We start from the raw sequence: 18212 nt of genomic DNA, 5'->3' as shown, positions 1-18212 counted from the left end.
ACCCTGACCCAACTTCTGAATTCATACCTCACTCTGTTATTTGCTTGTTGGTGGCTTGCTTTTTTTTTTCTCTTCTTCATCCAGCCTTGTTGAGTTGCTCCCTGATAGGGAACGCGCACTGGCCTGGATAGCAAACTCTGTTAAAATTGCAACGAGAAGCTGCCTAAAGATTGACGAAAATTCCCAGGAGGAGTGTTATTAGGAATGGGGTTCTTTGTGATGGTTGAAAATGAGCCTTGTATATGCGATGTGTAGGGTATGTAGGAGTCTGTGGAAAGAAATGGGTGATGTTTTCAATTCCAGGACGGTAAACATGGCAAACCACTTGATGGAAAGTCAATGAAAAAAGGCATAAACTCTACGATTGAGCATGAAGGACTCGCATGATGGAACTTGAAAAAAAAAAAAAAAAAAAAAAAAAAAAAAAAAAAAAAAAAAAAAAAAAAAAAAAAAAAAAAAAAAAAAAAAAAAAAGGAAGAGAAAGAGGAAGATGAAAAAGGGAAGAGCGTTGCCCGCATAAGAAGAAACAAAAAATGAAATCCGACAGAGACAGGATTCGAACCTGTGAGGCCGAAGCCATATGATTTCTAGTCATACCCATTAACCACTCTGGCACTCTGCCAATTCTGTTTGATGACCTCTTTAGCACTAACGTGCACTATAGCTTGCGGTCAACTGAGATGAAGCATTTCTTTTTGAGTCACCACAAGACGAAGAAAGCTGAATGGATGTCTTTTGGAATGTGTTGATTCTGGATACAAGCTTCGGATCTACTTGTCAGAGATAGTATACCTTGAGGAGTTGCCGTGAGGGTCCAGCTACAGGGCGCTCGTAACGCCCGAGACTACAATCTTGGTAAATTGATACATCTGCATAAGCCCCCAGAGGACCAAATCAAATATAGGCTGCCATCGTCCGCCGACCTAAACTCCAAAAACTCCTTGCTCTTGATGCCCGAACACTCTTCCGTGCTCTTGTCGTAATGATCATGCTACTTTTTGCCTCTTTGCATCCAGCCCATCCTCACCACCACCACTGGTTGCATTTGTCGGAATGTCCACCAGCGGAGCCCTCGGTCCACTGGCCGCGTTGCTCTCGGTTGGCAACGTTCGTTTCATTGTAGGGGGTTTATATTGGCCTCGGTTCGCAAGGGGGCTGCCGCCACCCGGGGCTCCTATCCTGCGAGCTTGATCCAGAGATGGGTTCATCGCGCCGCCCCTGGCCTGAGAGCTGCTGACCCCCTGTCGTGGTGTGAAGCCACTGGTATTGCCGCTTTGCGCAGATGTCGCTTGGCTGTTAGCGGGAGGGACATGCTGGCCGTTCCTCGCGACTGGCTTGGATGAAGTGTGGTCGATTCCGGGCGTCTTGCGTATTGAGGGGCTTTCCGCCTTGGGATTAAAGAGCTGCTTCGGCTGGTTCTGGTTGCCAGAGGACTGATTTGCATCACCCAGAGTAGATCTGGCCGAGAAGAAAGCCACGGGCTCTCCCGGAGGTGCCTGAGGAGGCGGCGCCATTGCTTGGTTCGAAGACTCCTTGGCCTGCTGTGCATTGTGCGGCTGCGGCGGCGGACCCTGCCTTGGGGTGTGCGGTTGCGGCTGCGGCGGTCGATTCATGTTGTTTCCCGGTAAAGGTTTCGCTGGCTGACCGGGCCGGGATTCGTTGGCAGCAGGCTTTTCGAGGGCGGGAACGGCACCGTTGGGAAGCATAATCTCGTCGGGATGGCCATCTCCTGGGACGCAAAAGTCGGCCTCATCGAGTTCTATAGATATTCAGCCTCGATCTCCTCAAACCCATCCGAGGACAGCATACCCCCTAGGAAGTCATCAAACGAGTCCATTGGTTCCAGTTTGGAGCCCCCGGCTGCAGATGTAGGACCACCAGCAGCAGTAGTAGTAGCCACATTAGCTGCAGTTGTATTGGTGTTGCCGGTAACGCTCATGTTGCCGCTCGGTGGGTCCCTCTTCACGAAATCCGAGTGTCGATGAAGATTATCCGGATCAAACTTCTTGTTCGTCTGCGTCTTAATCTTGGTAACCTGCTTGACGTAGTCCTGGTCGTAGATGCAGTTCCCCAGCACGTTACCGAAATTGCGCAGCGTTCGCTTCAGCGCATCCGTTGTGCCCTCCTTCTTCGCCTTCTCAAAGGCCATGGCCTTTCCCTTTGCATTCTCAATCGACCCGTACCCGACATCCTCGTGGTAGGTCCCGTCGCGCAGCGTGACGCGGACAATGACAGACAGGCCGATGCTCACGCGCTGCGACTGCGGGTTTTCATCGGCAAAGTCGACCTGGATGTTTTGGATCGAGGACGACCAGCCGTTGAAGCCAAAGACCTCGTTGGCCAGCCCGATGACCTTTTCGGCCGTGAGATAGTGCACCCGTGAACCGCCCGGGCCGGCGCGCGAGGAGATGTACTCGGGCCCGAGCTGCTTGTCGAGCCGCGAGGCGATGGTGGCAATTTCTTTGGCTGTCCATTCTGCGACGCGCGGCTTCGTCTCTTCGAAGGGGTTGGCCCAGGCCTGGTGTTGATCGCCCGGACTGCACAGCTGTTTGTTAATCACTGTCCAACTCACAAGATGTTCGTTGGGGGAGGGGCATACGCAGGCATGGAGGGCAACTGTCTTCACCCTCTCATCTATGTAGCGAATAGATAGAACGTAAAGAAAAGCAGTACACTGAGTCCAGTAGGTACCCAGTAGCCGTTGGGACCGGTGCTGAGCTGAGTATTGCTGGCTGTGTTGAGTCGTCGTGCCAGAATGATGCACGGTGTCGCGTCCAACTGCGTGCGTCGACCCAAACAGGCGCGTCTTGTTTAATTGACAACAGGAGAGCACGTGACTAGTTTTGAAGCGAAAAGGTACATGTACCGAGGTACCCTCTGCGTAACCCCAGCGCTCAAATCGTCTCAACTCGCGCCCTACGAACATGGACTCGACTAGCACTTGTAAGGAAGCGGAAAGCTTCATCCAGGCTACCCGTATGTCGTCAGCCTCGGAAAGGTGGTGTACATGTACATTCTTGCAGGGCTTTGGTTAGATTAGAAAAGAACCAAAGTTCAAACTGGCAACTCTCACTCGACGATATCACAACAAGCCGCCATTTCAGCCGATTAGAAGAGATACGGCAATTTACAAGCTGAGCCAAATAAAATCCACGCCTGTCGTCCATATTGAAGGTGCAAGTCTATGGACTGTTTTCGTATTTACAAAATGACAATACGCCTGTACCAGGTACAAAATACACAAAATATGCCACATTGTAAAGCCCCCGTTGCCCACTTGAGTTTGATGAGGTAAGGTAGGGAAAGGATATCAAAAAGGACAAGACAAAGGAAAGAAGAGAACGCCTGCCATCCAGTTGTGCGCAAAGGAAGAAAATGAGTGCCGAAGTCTATAAAAGCCCGTTGATGCAAAAGAAAAATGATGTCGTAAGAGAAACCGATGAGCAAGTGCTCCGGTGCCGTTTTTGATGTGCGTTGCGCCGGCAGTGGAAAGAGGACGGGCCTGGCTGCTCTCGTCGTATGCTTTAGGGCAGCCGTTACCACGGCCCAACCCGGACGGGCGATCCAAATGAGCCAGAAACGATCTGGTTCAGGATAGAATTTTGCTCTGATGAACCCGCATTCTCGCCTGAGCCCATCCAACCGACGCTGTTCGACATGGCCGTGATGGCGGTGCCTAGCCGTCCGCCGGACTGCTCGTTGTGCCTAGCCAGCTTATGGTCCCAACCATCCGTGTGCAAGTTGAATCCGCCACCCCGCTTCGCTGCCTCGTTGATGACCAAAGCCCACGCCTTGGAAATGTCTTCGTACGCATTGTCCTTGTGGTGGCGGTAAGCCTGTGGTTGCCAGTTGGGAAGGTTGTGGATGAACTTTGTGGCACCATCAAGGAAGTCGAGGGATTTTGTCGGCTGGGTCTCGATTGGCGGAAGAAACTGAGGAGTGAAGTCGGAGAGAGCATCGATAAGGGCCATCAGAGGAGCCCTGACTCGATTGTAGGTGTATTCGGCGCTGCTGTGCCCATACGGGGCGGCGGCGTTGAGCTTATCCTGGTACGACTGTAGCACGTCCATGGCCGAAGCCACGCTGGGCCGGGGCGCCCCGGATACCACCTCCTGGCCAATGTCGGGATGTCGCTCGCAAATGCGTTCCAGGACAGAACGCAGTTGATCTGTGTTGAGTGTTTCCAGAAGGCGTGGCAAGGAGAGCGGTCGTCCGATCAAGTCGTTTGATCGAACTTTTTTCGACGGGCGAATGAGAGGTCGAGAGGATACGGCGGGCGAGCTCATGGGCGACATGGTTTCGTCGCCATCGTCGTCGGCCTTTCGTTTTCGGTTGCTCATGTTGTGGAGAGGAGAGACTGCAGAGGAATGTGAGCCCAGGAACATGACGCGTGCATGCGTGGAACAGAGATGGGGATGGAGAAATGCGCCAACAGCCTCGAGAAATCGGACAAGATATCGAGGCCGTTGAGGGAGGGATGATGCGACTTACGGTTTCGCTGGGAGAGATGTGGGCTTTCGTGCTGATGGGGGAAAACTGGCAACTGCGGCGAGAGCAGCACATTCATTGTGAAAGGCGAAGCTGTTGGTGAATCGCACCGACCCCGATGCGGATGCTAAAGCCGGCGTCGCTAGCAGATGGGCAAGTCCGAGACTTGGAGATGATTGTCGGTGTCGTCGGCAGCGGCGTCGTCGTCGTCGTCAGTGAGCCGGCGTCGTCGGAAAGAAAAGTTTGAAGGTCAAACGGCCGTCTTCACGAGCGTCCGGACGAGAGGGGCGAGGCAACGGAAGGCAAAGAGGAGAAAGAGCCGAGAAAAACGGCGGCCGCAGCGCAATAAAGCGCCAGAGAGCGGTCAACGGGGCACTGCATGGGTGCCCGGCCAGTGCCAGGGCAGAACGGCTCGAGTTGAATGGGCGAGTTGTTGTGAGGAAGAAAAGAGGCGAGCGAGTGGGTAAAGGTAATCCGTGGGTAAAAAGGATCAGATGCGGAGACTGGAGCCGGCCCTGCCTTGCCTTGCCTCGCCTTCCAGGCTTTTTTTGCCTGGAGACGTGAGTCCGAGTCGAGCTGCTAGGGAGGGCGAGGCATGGAGTACGCAAGTACCGGTACCTGCCAGCAACGGGCTGGTAGCCGCTGAACCCGCCGCAGTGGCCCACTGATAGTACGTGTGGCCTCAAGGGTCGTTTGCGTGCGTCCAGCAGAGGCCACAGGCTCCCGCGCGCTGTTGATGCGCTGGAGGGCAGCGCTGTTGCTCGCTGCAACGTGGGCTGGAGGCACCCGACCCGACAGTGGAGTGGAGGTGCGTCAGTGGCTCGGGCGCGCTAACGGGGTGCGGTACTGGTACTCGCGCTACGTGGAAGGCCCCGGCCAATCCCCCACAGCTGTTGGGCTGCAACGCTACTGGCAAAGTACCTGTACGAGCACTTGCAAAGTTGCGCTACCTGCCTTAGCTGAAGCCAGCACTGCAAGCTGCATGTGAGAGCATGGATAGACCAACTTGAACTTGAAGATGGCGGCAACGCAAGAATAAGTACAGGTGAATGAAGCGGAAAAGAATCATGCACACAAGGTAGTTGTAGAGGAAGAAGCTACGAGAGTCTAGACTGGTCGATCCAGCTAGATCCAGGAACGGCCCTCAGCTTCACTAAGGTATCTAACCATCTCCCCGTCAATGTTCTCGTTCATTTCCTTTCCCTTTGGCGTCAATCAATGTCCTCACCTTTTTGCTCCGGCGCTATCCTGTCTCGTCCCTGCAGCGTGCCTTATTAGGTGTGCAAGGGAATGTTTCATTCGCTCTGTCCCGCACAACAAGGCAAGGCGCGACAGGCGTTGCGGGTCCCCGATCTGGTTTGTTTGCCTCGGAAGACCGCATCGTGAGCCTTGCCTCTGGACGGGTGAGACGAATGAGCTGCAACAGACCGGTGGCATCTCATGATATCCTTTGTCTATATACCTACTTCCATGTACAGGCCAACTCATGGTAGGAATCGAAGGGCACACTCATGATCGGCAATGTTATCAATACCTACCTTCAATACCAATAGGTGCATAATCCTCGGGATGACTGCCGATGGCGATCGAAAGGGAGCAAGAGTCATCTCGCCTCTGCGTCTGATGTCGGCCGACGCGCAGCAGCCCTCGACTATGCACGAGCCGTCCCCCATTCTCCCCTTACGTCTCACGGCAAAACATGTTTTCCAAAGCATCTCCCGGACAAGCCCTCCGTCTTCATCACAGGCACGGTCATGGGCATACGAGTACGCACATGCATTGCCATGGTAAGGACAAACCAACTAATCACTGACCTGGCAGTGGGCCTCAGCCCGCACGATCCAACCCGAGATGAATTGTCATGTCCACGTCCACGATCGTCCACGCCATTCCACCATGACGGACCCGATGCCAATGTGGACTTTTTGCCCGGGATAGAGATGACTTGTGCTACTATTACTCAAGGCCAGAGTAGTAATGGCTCGTATATGCTGCTGTTCTCCCACCTTACCTTGAGTCCCTCTACCACCTTGTGAGGCATTCCAGCAATGCATCTCCAGTCTAGAAAACTCATCAGGACCTCCTCACGTCGCAGTCGCCAGAAGTGCGCACACGACTCAGTCTGCATTAGGAAGCTCATGCGCCGCATCGCTAGCCGTCAAAACTATTCCCCTCTGCCCATGCTCTCCTTGTTGGTCTATTAGCTGCCCTCGTCGACTGTCATATCCATCAGAAACCCTTTTTCCCTCCTTTCCGTGCCGTTGCAACGCTAATGCCGGGCAAAATAGACGTGGCTTCGCGCCAACTCCGTCACGTCAGCCATTCACAGGCCTGACTGGGCGTTGTCGGACATGTAGCACGGCGCAGGGTGTGTGACGGGCAGGATTCCTTCATTCCTATTGATGTTCTGGATCCTTCCAGATGGAGCCGTTACTGAGTTCTTTCGAATGCGCAGACAAAGCGGTTGCGCTTGAGAGGCAACACAATTTGTTGGACATCATGTTCCTTGGTTGTTGTTTTGGAAAAGGAAATGGCTTCAAGGTTGGTTCTTTGGTTCCTCGTGCTTTGGGCCGCTTAGCCCAATGCATGTTCTTAGCACCCCACTTTAGCCACGGGTAGTTATCGCCTTATCGATTTGCGATTCCCCAAAAAAATTCTGATGAGACGGCCTTGGAAAGTAGGGGTAGGTAGAATTCCGTGCGAAGCCATCAATCACATCTTTGCAAACCAACACTCTATTAAGCTCCAATGGCAGCCACAGAATTGGAATCTCCTCAATTGGAGCAAGTCGACAAGTCGGCGTCTTCTTCCAAGCGCAAGGCCGTGGTCGAGGAGATCGAGGTCGACGTGAACGCACCGGAACCGCCATCCAAGCGAGCGCGACGAGCCCTCAAGAAGGGAAAGCCTCTGCCGGCCAAGCCCTCGAGCGACGATGAGAATGAGGACAAGGACGGAGAGAAGGAGGGCAAGGAAAAGACACGGTCAGAGCACGGCGTTTGGATCGGCAACCTGCCGTTCAGGCTGACCGCCGCGGAGCTGCGCACATGGCTGGTGGACAATTCCGGCGGCGTCATCACCCCGGAGGCGATTACGAGGATCAAGCTGCCGACGGTCAAGGACGCCACCCGGCGCAAGGACGAGAAGCCCGCGAACAAGGGATTCGCCTATGTCGATTTCACAGACATTGGCGGCAAGGTCGCCGCTATTGCGCTCTCGGAGACGGACCTGAACGGGCGCAAGCTGCTCATCAAGGACGCCAAGTCGTTCGAGGGCCGTCCCGCCAAGGAGAAGGAGCCCGAGGAGGCGGCCGGGAAGGGCGACGCAAGGGACCCGTCCAAGAACAAGACGGAGCAGCGCCAGGAGACCAACGCCAGCCGCAAGGTGTTTGTGGGCAACCTCAGCTTCAAGACGACCGAGGAGGACCTGATGCGCAACTTTGAAAAGTGCGGAGAGATTGAATGGGCCAAGCTGGCGACGTTTGAGGACTCGGGCAAGTGCAAGGGCTACGGCTGGATCAAGTTCAAGGAGCCCGAGGCTGCTGCGTGGGCGGTCAAGGGCTTCGTCAAGATCAAGGAGCAGGTGGAGACGGAGGACGATTTCCGGGACGACAAGAGCGACAACGGGGAGGAGGCCGAGGAGGGAGACAAGGACAAGGCGGCGCAGAAGCAGTTCAAGACGCGCAAGTGGTGGGTGAACCGCATGCTGGGCCGGGAGCTCAAGCTGGAGCTCGCCGAGGACGACCAGGTGCGGTACAAGAAGCGGTTCGGCAAGGACGCTTCCAAGAAGGCCGACGACACATCAAGACCTCCCAGGAGAAGCAGGACGGACGACAGGGATCATGGCAAGGGAAGCAAGTCGGAGGCTGCGCCGGCAAAGGCCGCGCCGGATATTGCCGTGGCTCGCTTGACGGGAGGACTGGTGGAGCATACGGGAACCAAGGTGACGTTTGACTAGCATTGGCTATCTTGTGGAGAAGATACCCTCAGCATTTGTTCTTGAATATGTCTGTTTCAGCCTTGGAGTCTTAATGAAGAGAAACTATCCGGAAAAAAAGCATTGACCCTGGGTGTGCACATGCTGGGTCTTAAGCAATGCATCGTCGGCCCATCGATATCCGACTCTCCCGTGATCTCTTGATTTGACAACTGTGACGTCGAACCCTCATCTCGAGACCCTTCATATGTCGGAGTGATGATATCGTCTCATGCTATGTATGCTAAAGTCGATGATCAAGCCCTCGATATTTCTTCGACTTGTTCAGAAACGTGTATGAATCGTAGATCACCTTCACGCTGGACACTGTTTGTCCCTGGTACGCATCCACCCATACAGAATCTTCACGCTGATACGGGCTAAGGAGGTGGATGACTATGTCAAGGCGCTGGAGAAGATTACGAGCGAGAGTATTGATTTTAGTGAGTAGAGTATTTATTAATGAGTAGTCTGAGCAGTAAATGAAAGAGCGTACAATCATGTCCTCCATCCGAATATCAATACCAATACATATAGAAAGTACAATGAAGAGACCCACGATCTCAAGGAGTGACAGAGAAGAAATCAAAGAAAAGTCGTAACCCAGCCATCATTTCGTCGTATCGTCATGAAGATGAAAAAAGTCGTAAGAAGTCGTCAGAAAGGAAATGCCCTAATAAAGAAGAGTCATAACAGAAGAAAAAGTCATAAGTCGTCACGTCGAATAGCATCACCCCAGCCATTACCTAAGTCCGACTAAACATCAAGGGCACCAACGCACTCCTGCTCTCCAGCCCCCTCCAATCCTCCATCACCATCTCGCCGCTACATCCGCTCACCTCCCTGGCGGCCATATACCGGCACACAGACGCCGCATCTGTACCTCTGTCCTTCTTCTTGTTGTTGTTGTTGTAAAACTCCTTGCCGAGCTTTGCCAGCACGGCCTCCTTGGCCTTGTGCAGGGCGCTCGCCCTTGCGTCTGCGTCTTCCGCGAACAGCCGGTGCGCCTTTTCCTGCTCGAGGTTGCGCTGCACGGTGGAAATGCCCTCGTCGGGACCGGCTTGGCGGTGGGAGGAGGGGGAGTAGACGGTTGGTTGGAGGAGGACGGGCTGGGGCCCGGATGTCATGATGGGAGACGTGATAAGGGACAACGGCTCGGGGATGGCAGAGTAGGCAATCTGGCTGGAACCAGAAGAGAATCGGAAGCGCATCTTGAGGGACTTGTTGCTGTGAGAGGACGGAGGAGGCGATAGAGGAGACGGGGTTTCAGGGGCTCGCTCTCCAGTGTCCGTCTTGGAGTGCTTTCTATGGCGTCGACGAACGCGCCTCCGCGTGATCTTGGTGGAGAAGCTCAATTCAGATTCCTTGGACTCGGGCGAGTCGCTCGTCAACGGCCGCTGGATTACATCTCTCTCGCTGTCGCTGAGTATGAGACCGTTCAGATAACTAGCAGCCTCGAGAGCCGCACTAGGACTGGGCAAGTCTTCTTCACACGTGCCAGTTACAAGAGAAATCTCCGAGGGCGCCTTGATGCTGCTCCGGGACCAGTTGTCGTCCCCGTCTACAGGCGCGAGGGCTTCTTCCCAGCTGCCATTGTTGGCGAGGACGACGCTCTCGAAGCCAAACTGCTTGACGGTGCCCTGATGAGCGGCGATCAGGCCCTTGAGCTGGGGAGAGTTCATGGTGGCATTACGAATCTGCAAGTAGCGCAGCTTGGGGAAATGGATGGGACACCGCGGAGGCCGCGTGGGCAGGGGGGACATGGGGGAGGTGACCTCGTGGAAGAGCTTCTTTGCGCTACGCGGCGGCGCGAAGAGGGGGTCAGCAGAGAGGGCTATGGGGCACGGCCCTTTGGCGCCGACCCAGGCGAACGTGAGCTTCTCCAGTCCAGGGGCGAAGTTGCGGATGTAGTCGTCCATGACCTTGAGGTGGTCCAGTCCCGGACAGGGGCCGTAAAAGTCCCATGCCTCGACGGAGATGTGCAGCTTGGTGATTTGGTGCCACCTGCGGCTCGCAGACGGCACGCTGCCGATACCATTGATGTGCCTGAGGTAGTTGAACGCAGAGGGATGCAGAGACGAGAGAGAGAGCTTGTTGAGCTTCGTCATGGGTGCGCGCTCCACGGCGATGCGCAGGCTGATGAGGGCATAGTCGACAATGTCCCGGCGGTATCTCTCGCGCGGATCCTGCCCCGGACAGCGAATGGTCAGGTGCCTCACGTTGGGGACGTGGCCCAGCGCGTAGATGAAGCTGGGGACGTTTGTGGCGGCGTGGAACAGCGGAGGGTACTGCTGCGTCAGGATCTCGCCCAGCTCCGTGTTGGCGTACTTGGGCCGGGTCAGGGCCGAGCCCATGGTCGTGTGCGGCTTGTAGAGGAAGGCGATCTCGTCGCCCGTCAGCGGATGGACCAGCGGCGGCAGGAAGGTGGCCTCGGAGTGGGCGAAATGGAACGTCAGGTGCTCGACGTGGTGGCCGATGCGGCCGAGGGCCGCGATGCGCGAGGGCCGCGTGAAGGTGGCCGCGGTGAAGGTGACGCGGATGCGGGTGAAGAGGCGCTTGGTGACGAGGTTGCAGCAGGCGGACGAGGTTGCGCGGATGGCGCAGACGTCGGCGGTGGCGAGATGGGGGAAGAGGGCGTCTTTGATGTAGTCGCTCCTCAGCATGGCGATGAAGAGCTGGTGTGTGGACGCCATAGCCGTGTCATGTCGTGGGGGGAGAAGACACCCTCTAGTTATTTCAAGTTGTCTATTTCTTCAAGTGTTCAAGTGCAGATTCTGGTTGCTAATGCCTGATGTGCTGTTGCAGATGGTTGTCGAACTTGGGGATATATAGAGAAGTTTGATAGAGCTGTGTCGTATAAGTCAAGTTGACTCAATGAGTCGTCAAACAGGAGCACCAAAACAAACGGAATACAATATCTCTCCAAAACGCCGTCATTCATTCATTCATTCAATAGGGATTACCTGAAGAAAAAAAAGAAAGAAAGAAGAGATCCAGAGGAAGTGTGGACGAAAACTCGTCTCCGTCCTCGCCTGTATATATCCCCTTGCACAAGCCCTACTACTACACAGAAATCAACCCAATCGGGCATCTCTCTCCCTCACCTCTCTCCATCTCTGCCTCACCCCTTCCCGCACCATTTTCGTGCCCAGGGCATCAACAGCTCCCAGAGCACAAGCTCAACCGATCGAAAAACTTCACATCCTAGGGGGGGGAACCAGAGAAAAAGTTCTATTACTGCTTCTCCCCCCCTGTTTAGCGCCCTTCACTCCCGGTCCTCCGCGATCCAATCGTTTAACACACTTGCATGCTGGCTTCACCAAAACAACTGGCCAAGAGACATTGATGTGACTCACGCAAGCAGCCACAAGAAGAGAAAAGAAAAAAAAAAAAAAAAGTCCCAGTCTCCATTCGCGACGAGAGAGACCAAAGAGAGAAAACGAGACGCCAGCTGTTCTCACCGTGTCCCGTCCCGCGTTCTTGTCACACACAGGACCCGCGCCAGCAAAAGTTACAAGGTAACTAACTGCACAGCAAGTTTGGATGGACGAAAGACGAGGCGAAACGAAACGAGCTGCATGCGTCCACCCTTTGTTTTCTCAATTGTCCCACAAGGCCGGCCCTCCGAGTCTCGAAGTGGTGGGATTGAGAGCCAGTGGATGATGCCGAGTGTGGGGGACGAGGATGCATGAGTGTGGGACAAGGGGGGGGGGGCGTTGATCTAGTTTGGGTCGACGTTGGGATCTTTTTTTTTTTCTGGTTTCACTTCTCTTATTATCTTTCTCTTTTTCTCTCTCTTTTTTTTCTTATTTTCTTGATGTTTCTTTCTGGGGGAGAAAAGAATGATGCTGTATAATCGATAGCAGCTTCTGGCACTCGACGCGGTGAGACGACGAAAAGACCGTAGGCGGAATCAGGGGTTTGCTGAGAAGAGGCGTGGGCAACGCGATGCATGCGACTTACACGCCAAAGCAAGCTTGATGGCGAAGCTTAAGCGCGATGCGATTCGCGCGGATGCACGTTGGCCCGTCTGTCCTGGTCGCCTCTTTTGCGCTCAACACCACGGATCGTCGTATAGAGCCTACGTACCTACATACCTACATACCTACAGACATACAGACATCAACGGTGACCAGTTATCCTCACAGTTATCCCTTTGATAACACTCTATATTATACCCGTAGAACTTGTAGATGATCCCATTCTCACCAGCATTAACCCTAACCCCTGCAACAAGTCAGGCACTCGGGCACATAGGCCGTCCTCCTCAGGCCCTCCTCAGGCCGCAACTCATGCCCAACCTCCATCGTCCCAACCAAACAATCTTAACCCATCGTCTCATCCTTCGCCACCGGCAAGTCAAAAAAAAAAGCCCCTATCATATGCTCCAAAACGACGTCCCATTCCCAGTCAAGGACAATCTCCCAACCCCACCAAACATGCAAAAGCTTCAATCCTTCCCGACCCTTCTTGCACCCGCATCCCCTCCTCGTGGCGCGCCGAAACGAAATGCACCTTTATCGGCCTATTAGCGTTTCCTCCCCCCTTTTCTAGCTCTGCCGTCTTTCGTCGTTCGGCAAATCACAGAGACGTGCTTCCTCACGGCGCGCTTTGAATGGCTCGGGACTCTGCTTCCTTGGGCCACATGTACATGTAGTCAACAGGCCACTTTCGTCGGAGCACTTGCCGAAAAGGAGGCTATTCTCAATTCTGCATCTGTTGATTACTACCTACACATTACTGTGCTACTACCGCTGGTACGACCCGAGATGCAGGAATAGTGGCTATATTGTGCTTCCAAGCCACCAGTAGCATCAACCGCGTATCATGTATGGCTGGAAAACACTGCATCGACCATAGATTTGCGAATCGCCGCCGCCGTGGCGAAACGCAGGAGGCACAAGCACGAGAGGCACCTCCAAGCGAAGGACCCCAAGCTAATGTGCTCTCTGCACGTTATGCACCCCGCGGGAGAAATCAAAAGTGAAGCAAGCAGTAAACTCCTGTTTCCTCCCCGGCCCCCCTTTTCGGATCTATCCCGTGTAGCTTCCATCTAAATTTATCGTCTATTGGTGTCTGGGGATCTTTTCTCCATCGGTTAAGCATCCGGGTTGCAGAGTCGGCCGCTGCAACCAAGCCAGGGGGCCTCATTGCCTCTCTCTTCGAATGCTTACGGCATATCGCCGGCCCAAAAGTAAAAGGGGTATCAGAGCTTCGTCCTGCCCTCCCATTGGCAAACCGTAGTGTGAATATATTTCGAATCAATCGTTGTCCCGTACCGTTCTCCACGCTCGTATGGTGTCCCGAGCTCCATCTCCGCTGATTTGGCCACCTCTGCTCCTCCGCGTTTGCCCCGTGACGGCCTCTGCCTCCTCCTGGCCGTTGCCGCCTTGGCCAATCTTGGCCTCCTTGGCTTCCATGTGCAGCCTGTACAGCTGTTTCACCTCATTGAATACACTCACTAAATTCGCAGCATGATGTTAGTTTCATGGCCTGATAAATCGATTACTTGAGGATGATATGCGTACTTGATGTTTGGCTTGTAGATGGCGTCCATCTCCCTGCAAGGGATTACCAATCCATTGTAAGAGGTTGGCGATATGGGCCTCCTCGGCGACCTCGTCCCCGTCTTTTACCTCGTTTTCCATGACTGCTTTGCGCAGCTGGGCCAACTAGACCTTCAACCCACTCTTCAGACAACCCAAACTCTGTTTGCGGAACAGTGCAATCTTCTGGGACCCGTCGGTTTTCGTCTTGACCATTTTGGCCACGATCAACCTGATCAGCTTGGCCATCTTGTGCACCTTGGTCGTCTTGGCCTCCTTGGCGTCCATCTGGACTGTTTCGGCCACGTCGTCGCCGCCTTTTGCTCCGTTTCCCCTGAGTGCCGTGTTCGCCTGGACCATTTTGGTCTCCTTGATCATCTTGGACGTTGTGAACATCGGGGCCTCCTTGATGTCCCTCTCCATCTTGGCCGTTTTGGGCACCTCGTTTACCCCGTTTGCCTCGGCCACGCCGGCCCTTTTGCTCGCCTTGCCCACTCTGTACATCTTGGCCTTGGCCACCTTGCACATCTTCCTCTTGATGTCTCTGGACGTCTTCAGTAGCTTGACCACTTTGTGCAGTGTTGTCATTTCGGCGGCCTCGACCCCCTCGACCACTTCTTCTACCGCCACCTCGATGGCGGGGTGGAGGAGCCATTACTGGTGTGGGGGGGCGATATGGCCTTGTCCACTGAGGCCGATATGGCGAGGCAACACGCGATGACAATGAACCAAGGGACGGCGTTGTCTGGCGCGATGGTGGTGATGGGTGGGAGCCCGAAGATGGTGACTGAAGGCACGGCGGTGGTGGTTCGCAGTTGTAGCGGCGCAAGGGCACCGGTGAGGCTACGGCACACAGCCCTTCATCGGAATCATCGCTGCCCGAGCAGTAGTGCACGTTGTCGACAGGCGAGGCCAAGGCTTGGCCGCCGACCCTGAAGCCTCCTACCTTGCGAGCCGCTTTGCATGCATCCGTGCCGATGATGGGGCCGGCGCTGCTCGTCGGGTCCAGATACTGACGCATATTGTCCAGGTGAAACTTGTTGTCGTAAGGCAAGTTGGGCTGTCCGTCTTTGCGGCAGTTCCCGTGAAAATGGTCCTCACTCCCGCATGCAGCGCATGACACGGGCAGTGCATTGACCTTCTTGATAGTGTCTGGGCCTGGACGAAAGGATCTGTAAAGTGTCATGCACTCTGTGTCGCAGTGGCCGTCGGGTAACCTGCAGAAGCAGCACATGATCCAGCATTGTTCTCCAGGGGCCCGACAATCTTCTTTCAAGTGGCCATGGCGATGACAGTTTGCGCATCTCGGTCCCAACGATGGGCAGTAAGGGTCCCAGTGGCCTTGTTTTCCGCAGTATCGGCACGACCGGGTGCACCTCTCGGCTAGATGGCCCTCTCCTCCACAGAGCAAGCACATGCTGAACGGGTTCTTGGCTGAAGGGAAATACCGGCGCTGCTGCTCGCGGGCTTCGGCGCCGGAAGGGATGGCAGATCGGAGCGACATGGCGGCTTTGATAGAGGAGTGTTGAGTCTGTCCAAGTTGCTTCGGTTGTGATGCTGGCAGCAATTCTGGCTGTGATATTGGCTGTGATATCGGCTGTGATGCTGGTATTGTTTCGTGCGTCGTTGCAGGCTGGGGAAGCTGGGGTGTCACGTCTATTATATACAGAGCACCGGACTGCTCCGTAGACAGACAGGGAGGAGCCGCAGCAGCAGAAGAGAGGATTTGGGTTTGAGGCGGTAGTGCCGGCGGGCGAGGCGCGTCAAATCGCACGTTGGGTCCGGCCAAAGTTTGCCCCAACGTTTCTTCCACCGCGGCCGTGAGCTCGGCCGCCTCGTTCTGCAGCGGCCGGAAGGCCCTTATCAAGTCAAGCAGCGACGAATCCTTGAACTGCTGGGCCACTAGTCTTGCCGCCCGCTTCTTGTTGGACTTGAGCCTGCTGTGGATGTCAATGTATTGCTTGTAAGCGGTGCGAATCAACGCAGGCGTGATCTCGGCGGCACTGGGCGAGTTGCTGTTGGCGGTGCAGAATAGCTGAGCCCACTCCGTGAATCTGGTGAGCCATGTTCCCTCCCTCTGGCGGGAAAACACGGGAAGCTCAAGGGATATCGAGTGAATGGTGAAGGTCGGGGGCGACTTGGGCATGAAGACGCTGTCTGGGGCGAACACTCCAGCCTTCTTCTTCTCGCCGTGTGCACCAGATCCGGCAGTTCCATTGTCAGAGCCCTTATCCTCATCGAGTTTTCCCTCCTTGAATCCTTTTGCCACGGTGACGCTATCTCCAGACGCAGAACTTGGCCGAGGACGCTTCACTCGTCCTTGACAAGCCTTCTTTCCATCACCGCTGGCTGCTTCTTCCTCCCAGTACTTTCTCTTTTTGGTCAAGGGGGCTTCATCCTCGCTGCTGAGCAGGCTGATGAAATCGACCGGGTTTGGTTGAAGTGCAGGCATGATGTTGAACCGGCTGTGTCATTCCGTGGCTTATAAGACCTTAAATCTGAGAAACAAGATGTCTTTTCATCTAGACGCTAAGAGACGACTGTGTAAACTCTGGGAAAGGGCTTTTGATCGTGAAGGGAATAGCTGGGCTTGGACGTCGCGGCTATCTTCCCTGAGCAGCCCGGGCGCGAGATCGGCGAGCAGCCTGGATATTCGCTATGTCATCCCTTCGGAGTTGGCGCTGGCCAGTAAAGTATCCTTCGCTGCAGACCACCAAGTAATCGTGACTCTGCTGTAAGAATACTAAAAATGAAAAGTTCGTGATATTTCAAGAGGCGAGTTGAAGCAGTAATGAGTTCGTGCTATAACCTCACCCACACAAAAGCAAGTATAAAATCTGCGGGCGAATCAAAATCCAAGAACTGGGAGCAGCGACGTTGTTCGCTCCCGAAGTTTAGCCCGACAGAGGCTGCAGGTGCAGAGGCGTACGTACCTCATTATGGGGTGGGTACGGAGCACCTACTACATCATCTGCTAATTGCCTTACCCGACTTCTTTCTTTACACCCACCTCACATACAGTTCACATCACATCGTCAGCCGAAAGAAGTGCCGTCTTCGAGTGCCTCATGCAGCTCCTCGCATCCAGAGCCCGTCGTGAGTGCTTCTCGTGAACATACTGAGTATCGAGATGGCCATGACAGGAGGTACCTGCCAGGAATCTCGACTTCCAGCACCATCCCATGTGAGCTCAATTTAGCACGGAATTGCGCCGCCATCTCTTTTGCAAGATGAGATAGGCGAGCAGGCCCGGATCCCAGCCCCTTGAAAGTACTGGCGGGCTGGGTCTCGTGCCATGAGCTGCCCGTACAAGGCCAAGGGATGCAAATGAGCTCCTTAAAATAGATGAGAGATGATGCACGTGGCGCTCGGCAATCAAGAGGCATGTGATGTTGCATCTTGAGCAGCATGGCGCTGCTCTTGGTCTTGCTTCGTGACATGTCTCGAAACAGAATCGTACCATATGTCTACAGACGAGATAAAAAGGCCTGTCCGATAACAAGATGAAGCAGTCCATCCAAGGCTCTGCAAATATGGCTCGGTCGTCAGAGAGCCTACATGTACCTACCTACCTAGTAGATGTTATCCATCACTGCGTATACTAGCCTACAGTATCGAGTACCTTGTGTAGCACAGACGCTCAACATGTGGACCGTTCGCTACCAATAATAACAGTGACCCCTGTCGCCGAAATGATGAAGCAACGGAGGTGCAGCCTTCTAGAAAGCCAGGATGCGGCTCGTCTCCCTGCATCCCCTTGGGGTGGTGATTTAGATGTAGATATTACGGGGTAGGTGGGACGCATACAGCCACAACGCCGGGCCATCCTCATAAAGAAGCTACACTAACAGGCAATAGAACGCACTGGTCTCTTCAATGATCACCCGGATATGTAGATAAGGGCTAGATGGCACATGGACGTGATTAGATGGGTAGGGGTTGCCATCAGGGATGTGAGGTCGAGCAATATGCCCCTCCGTCCAGGTTGAAGATGTCTCACGAACGGGCCTCAACGCTCTTTTGAAAGTAACCGCATCGGCATCCAGACGTTGAGCCGAGTTGCTGAGAGGTTTTCTGTCATAATACTTCCGCAGAGTTGGTCAAGCTGCTGTCTTCATACCCTCCGTCAATGTTAGCCGTGCTGCTTCGTTTATTAGCCCGCATTAGCACCACTGCTATCAATTTGCTGTCGGATCATGTCTCCTG

The 18212-nt window shown here is 54.4% G+C and overlaps 3 protein-coding genes across 3 annotated transcripts; 1 reads left to right on the top strand and 2 right to left on the bottom strand.

Annotated features, from left to right (window-relative positions):
- Nucleotides 1-986: 986 nt before the first annotated feature.
- CCMA1212_003713 (DNA repair and recombination protein rhm52) lies at nucleotides 987-2607 on the bottom strand (the record flags this gene model as incomplete). Its single annotated transcript, XM_073701050.1, has 3 exons — nucleotides 987-1759; nucleotides 1810-2537; nucleotides 2600-2607. The coding sequence occupies 3 exons, from the start codon at nucleotides 2605-2607 to the stop codon at nucleotides 987-989; spliced, it is 1509 nt and encodes a 502-aa protein (XP_073560672.1).
- Nucleotides 2608-7236: 4629 nt separating this feature from the next.
- On the top strand, nucleotides 7237-8442 carry CCMA1212_003711 (Nucleolar protein 13; the record flags this gene model as incomplete). Its single annotated transcript, XM_073701049.1, has 1 exon — nucleotides 7237-8442. The coding sequence occupies one exon, from the start codon at nucleotides 7237-7239 to the stop codon at nucleotides 8440-8442; it is 1206 nt and encodes a 401-aa protein (XP_073560670.1).
- Nucleotides 8443-9206: 764 nt separating this feature from the next.
- CCMA1212_003710 (uncharacterized protein) lies at nucleotides 9207-11153 on the bottom strand (the record flags this gene model as incomplete). Its single annotated transcript, XM_073701048.1, has 1 exon — nucleotides 9207-11153. The coding sequence occupies one exon, from the start codon at nucleotides 11151-11153 to the stop codon at nucleotides 9207-9209; it is 1947 nt and encodes a 648-aa protein (XP_073560671.1).
- Between the last annotated feature and the right edge of the window lie 7059 nt (nucleotides 11154-18212).

This window comes from Trichoderma ghanense, assembly GCF_004382785.1.
Source record: "Trichoderma ghanense strain CCMA-1212 chromosome Unknown scaffold_3, whole genome shotgun sequence".
NCBI lineage: Eukaryota > Fungi > Ascomycota > Sordariomycetes > Hypocreales > Hypocreaceae > Trichoderma > Trichoderma ghanense.
The sequence above is the reverse complement of the archived record's forward strand: the minus strand, read 5'-3'. Positions and strand labels throughout refer to the sequence as shown.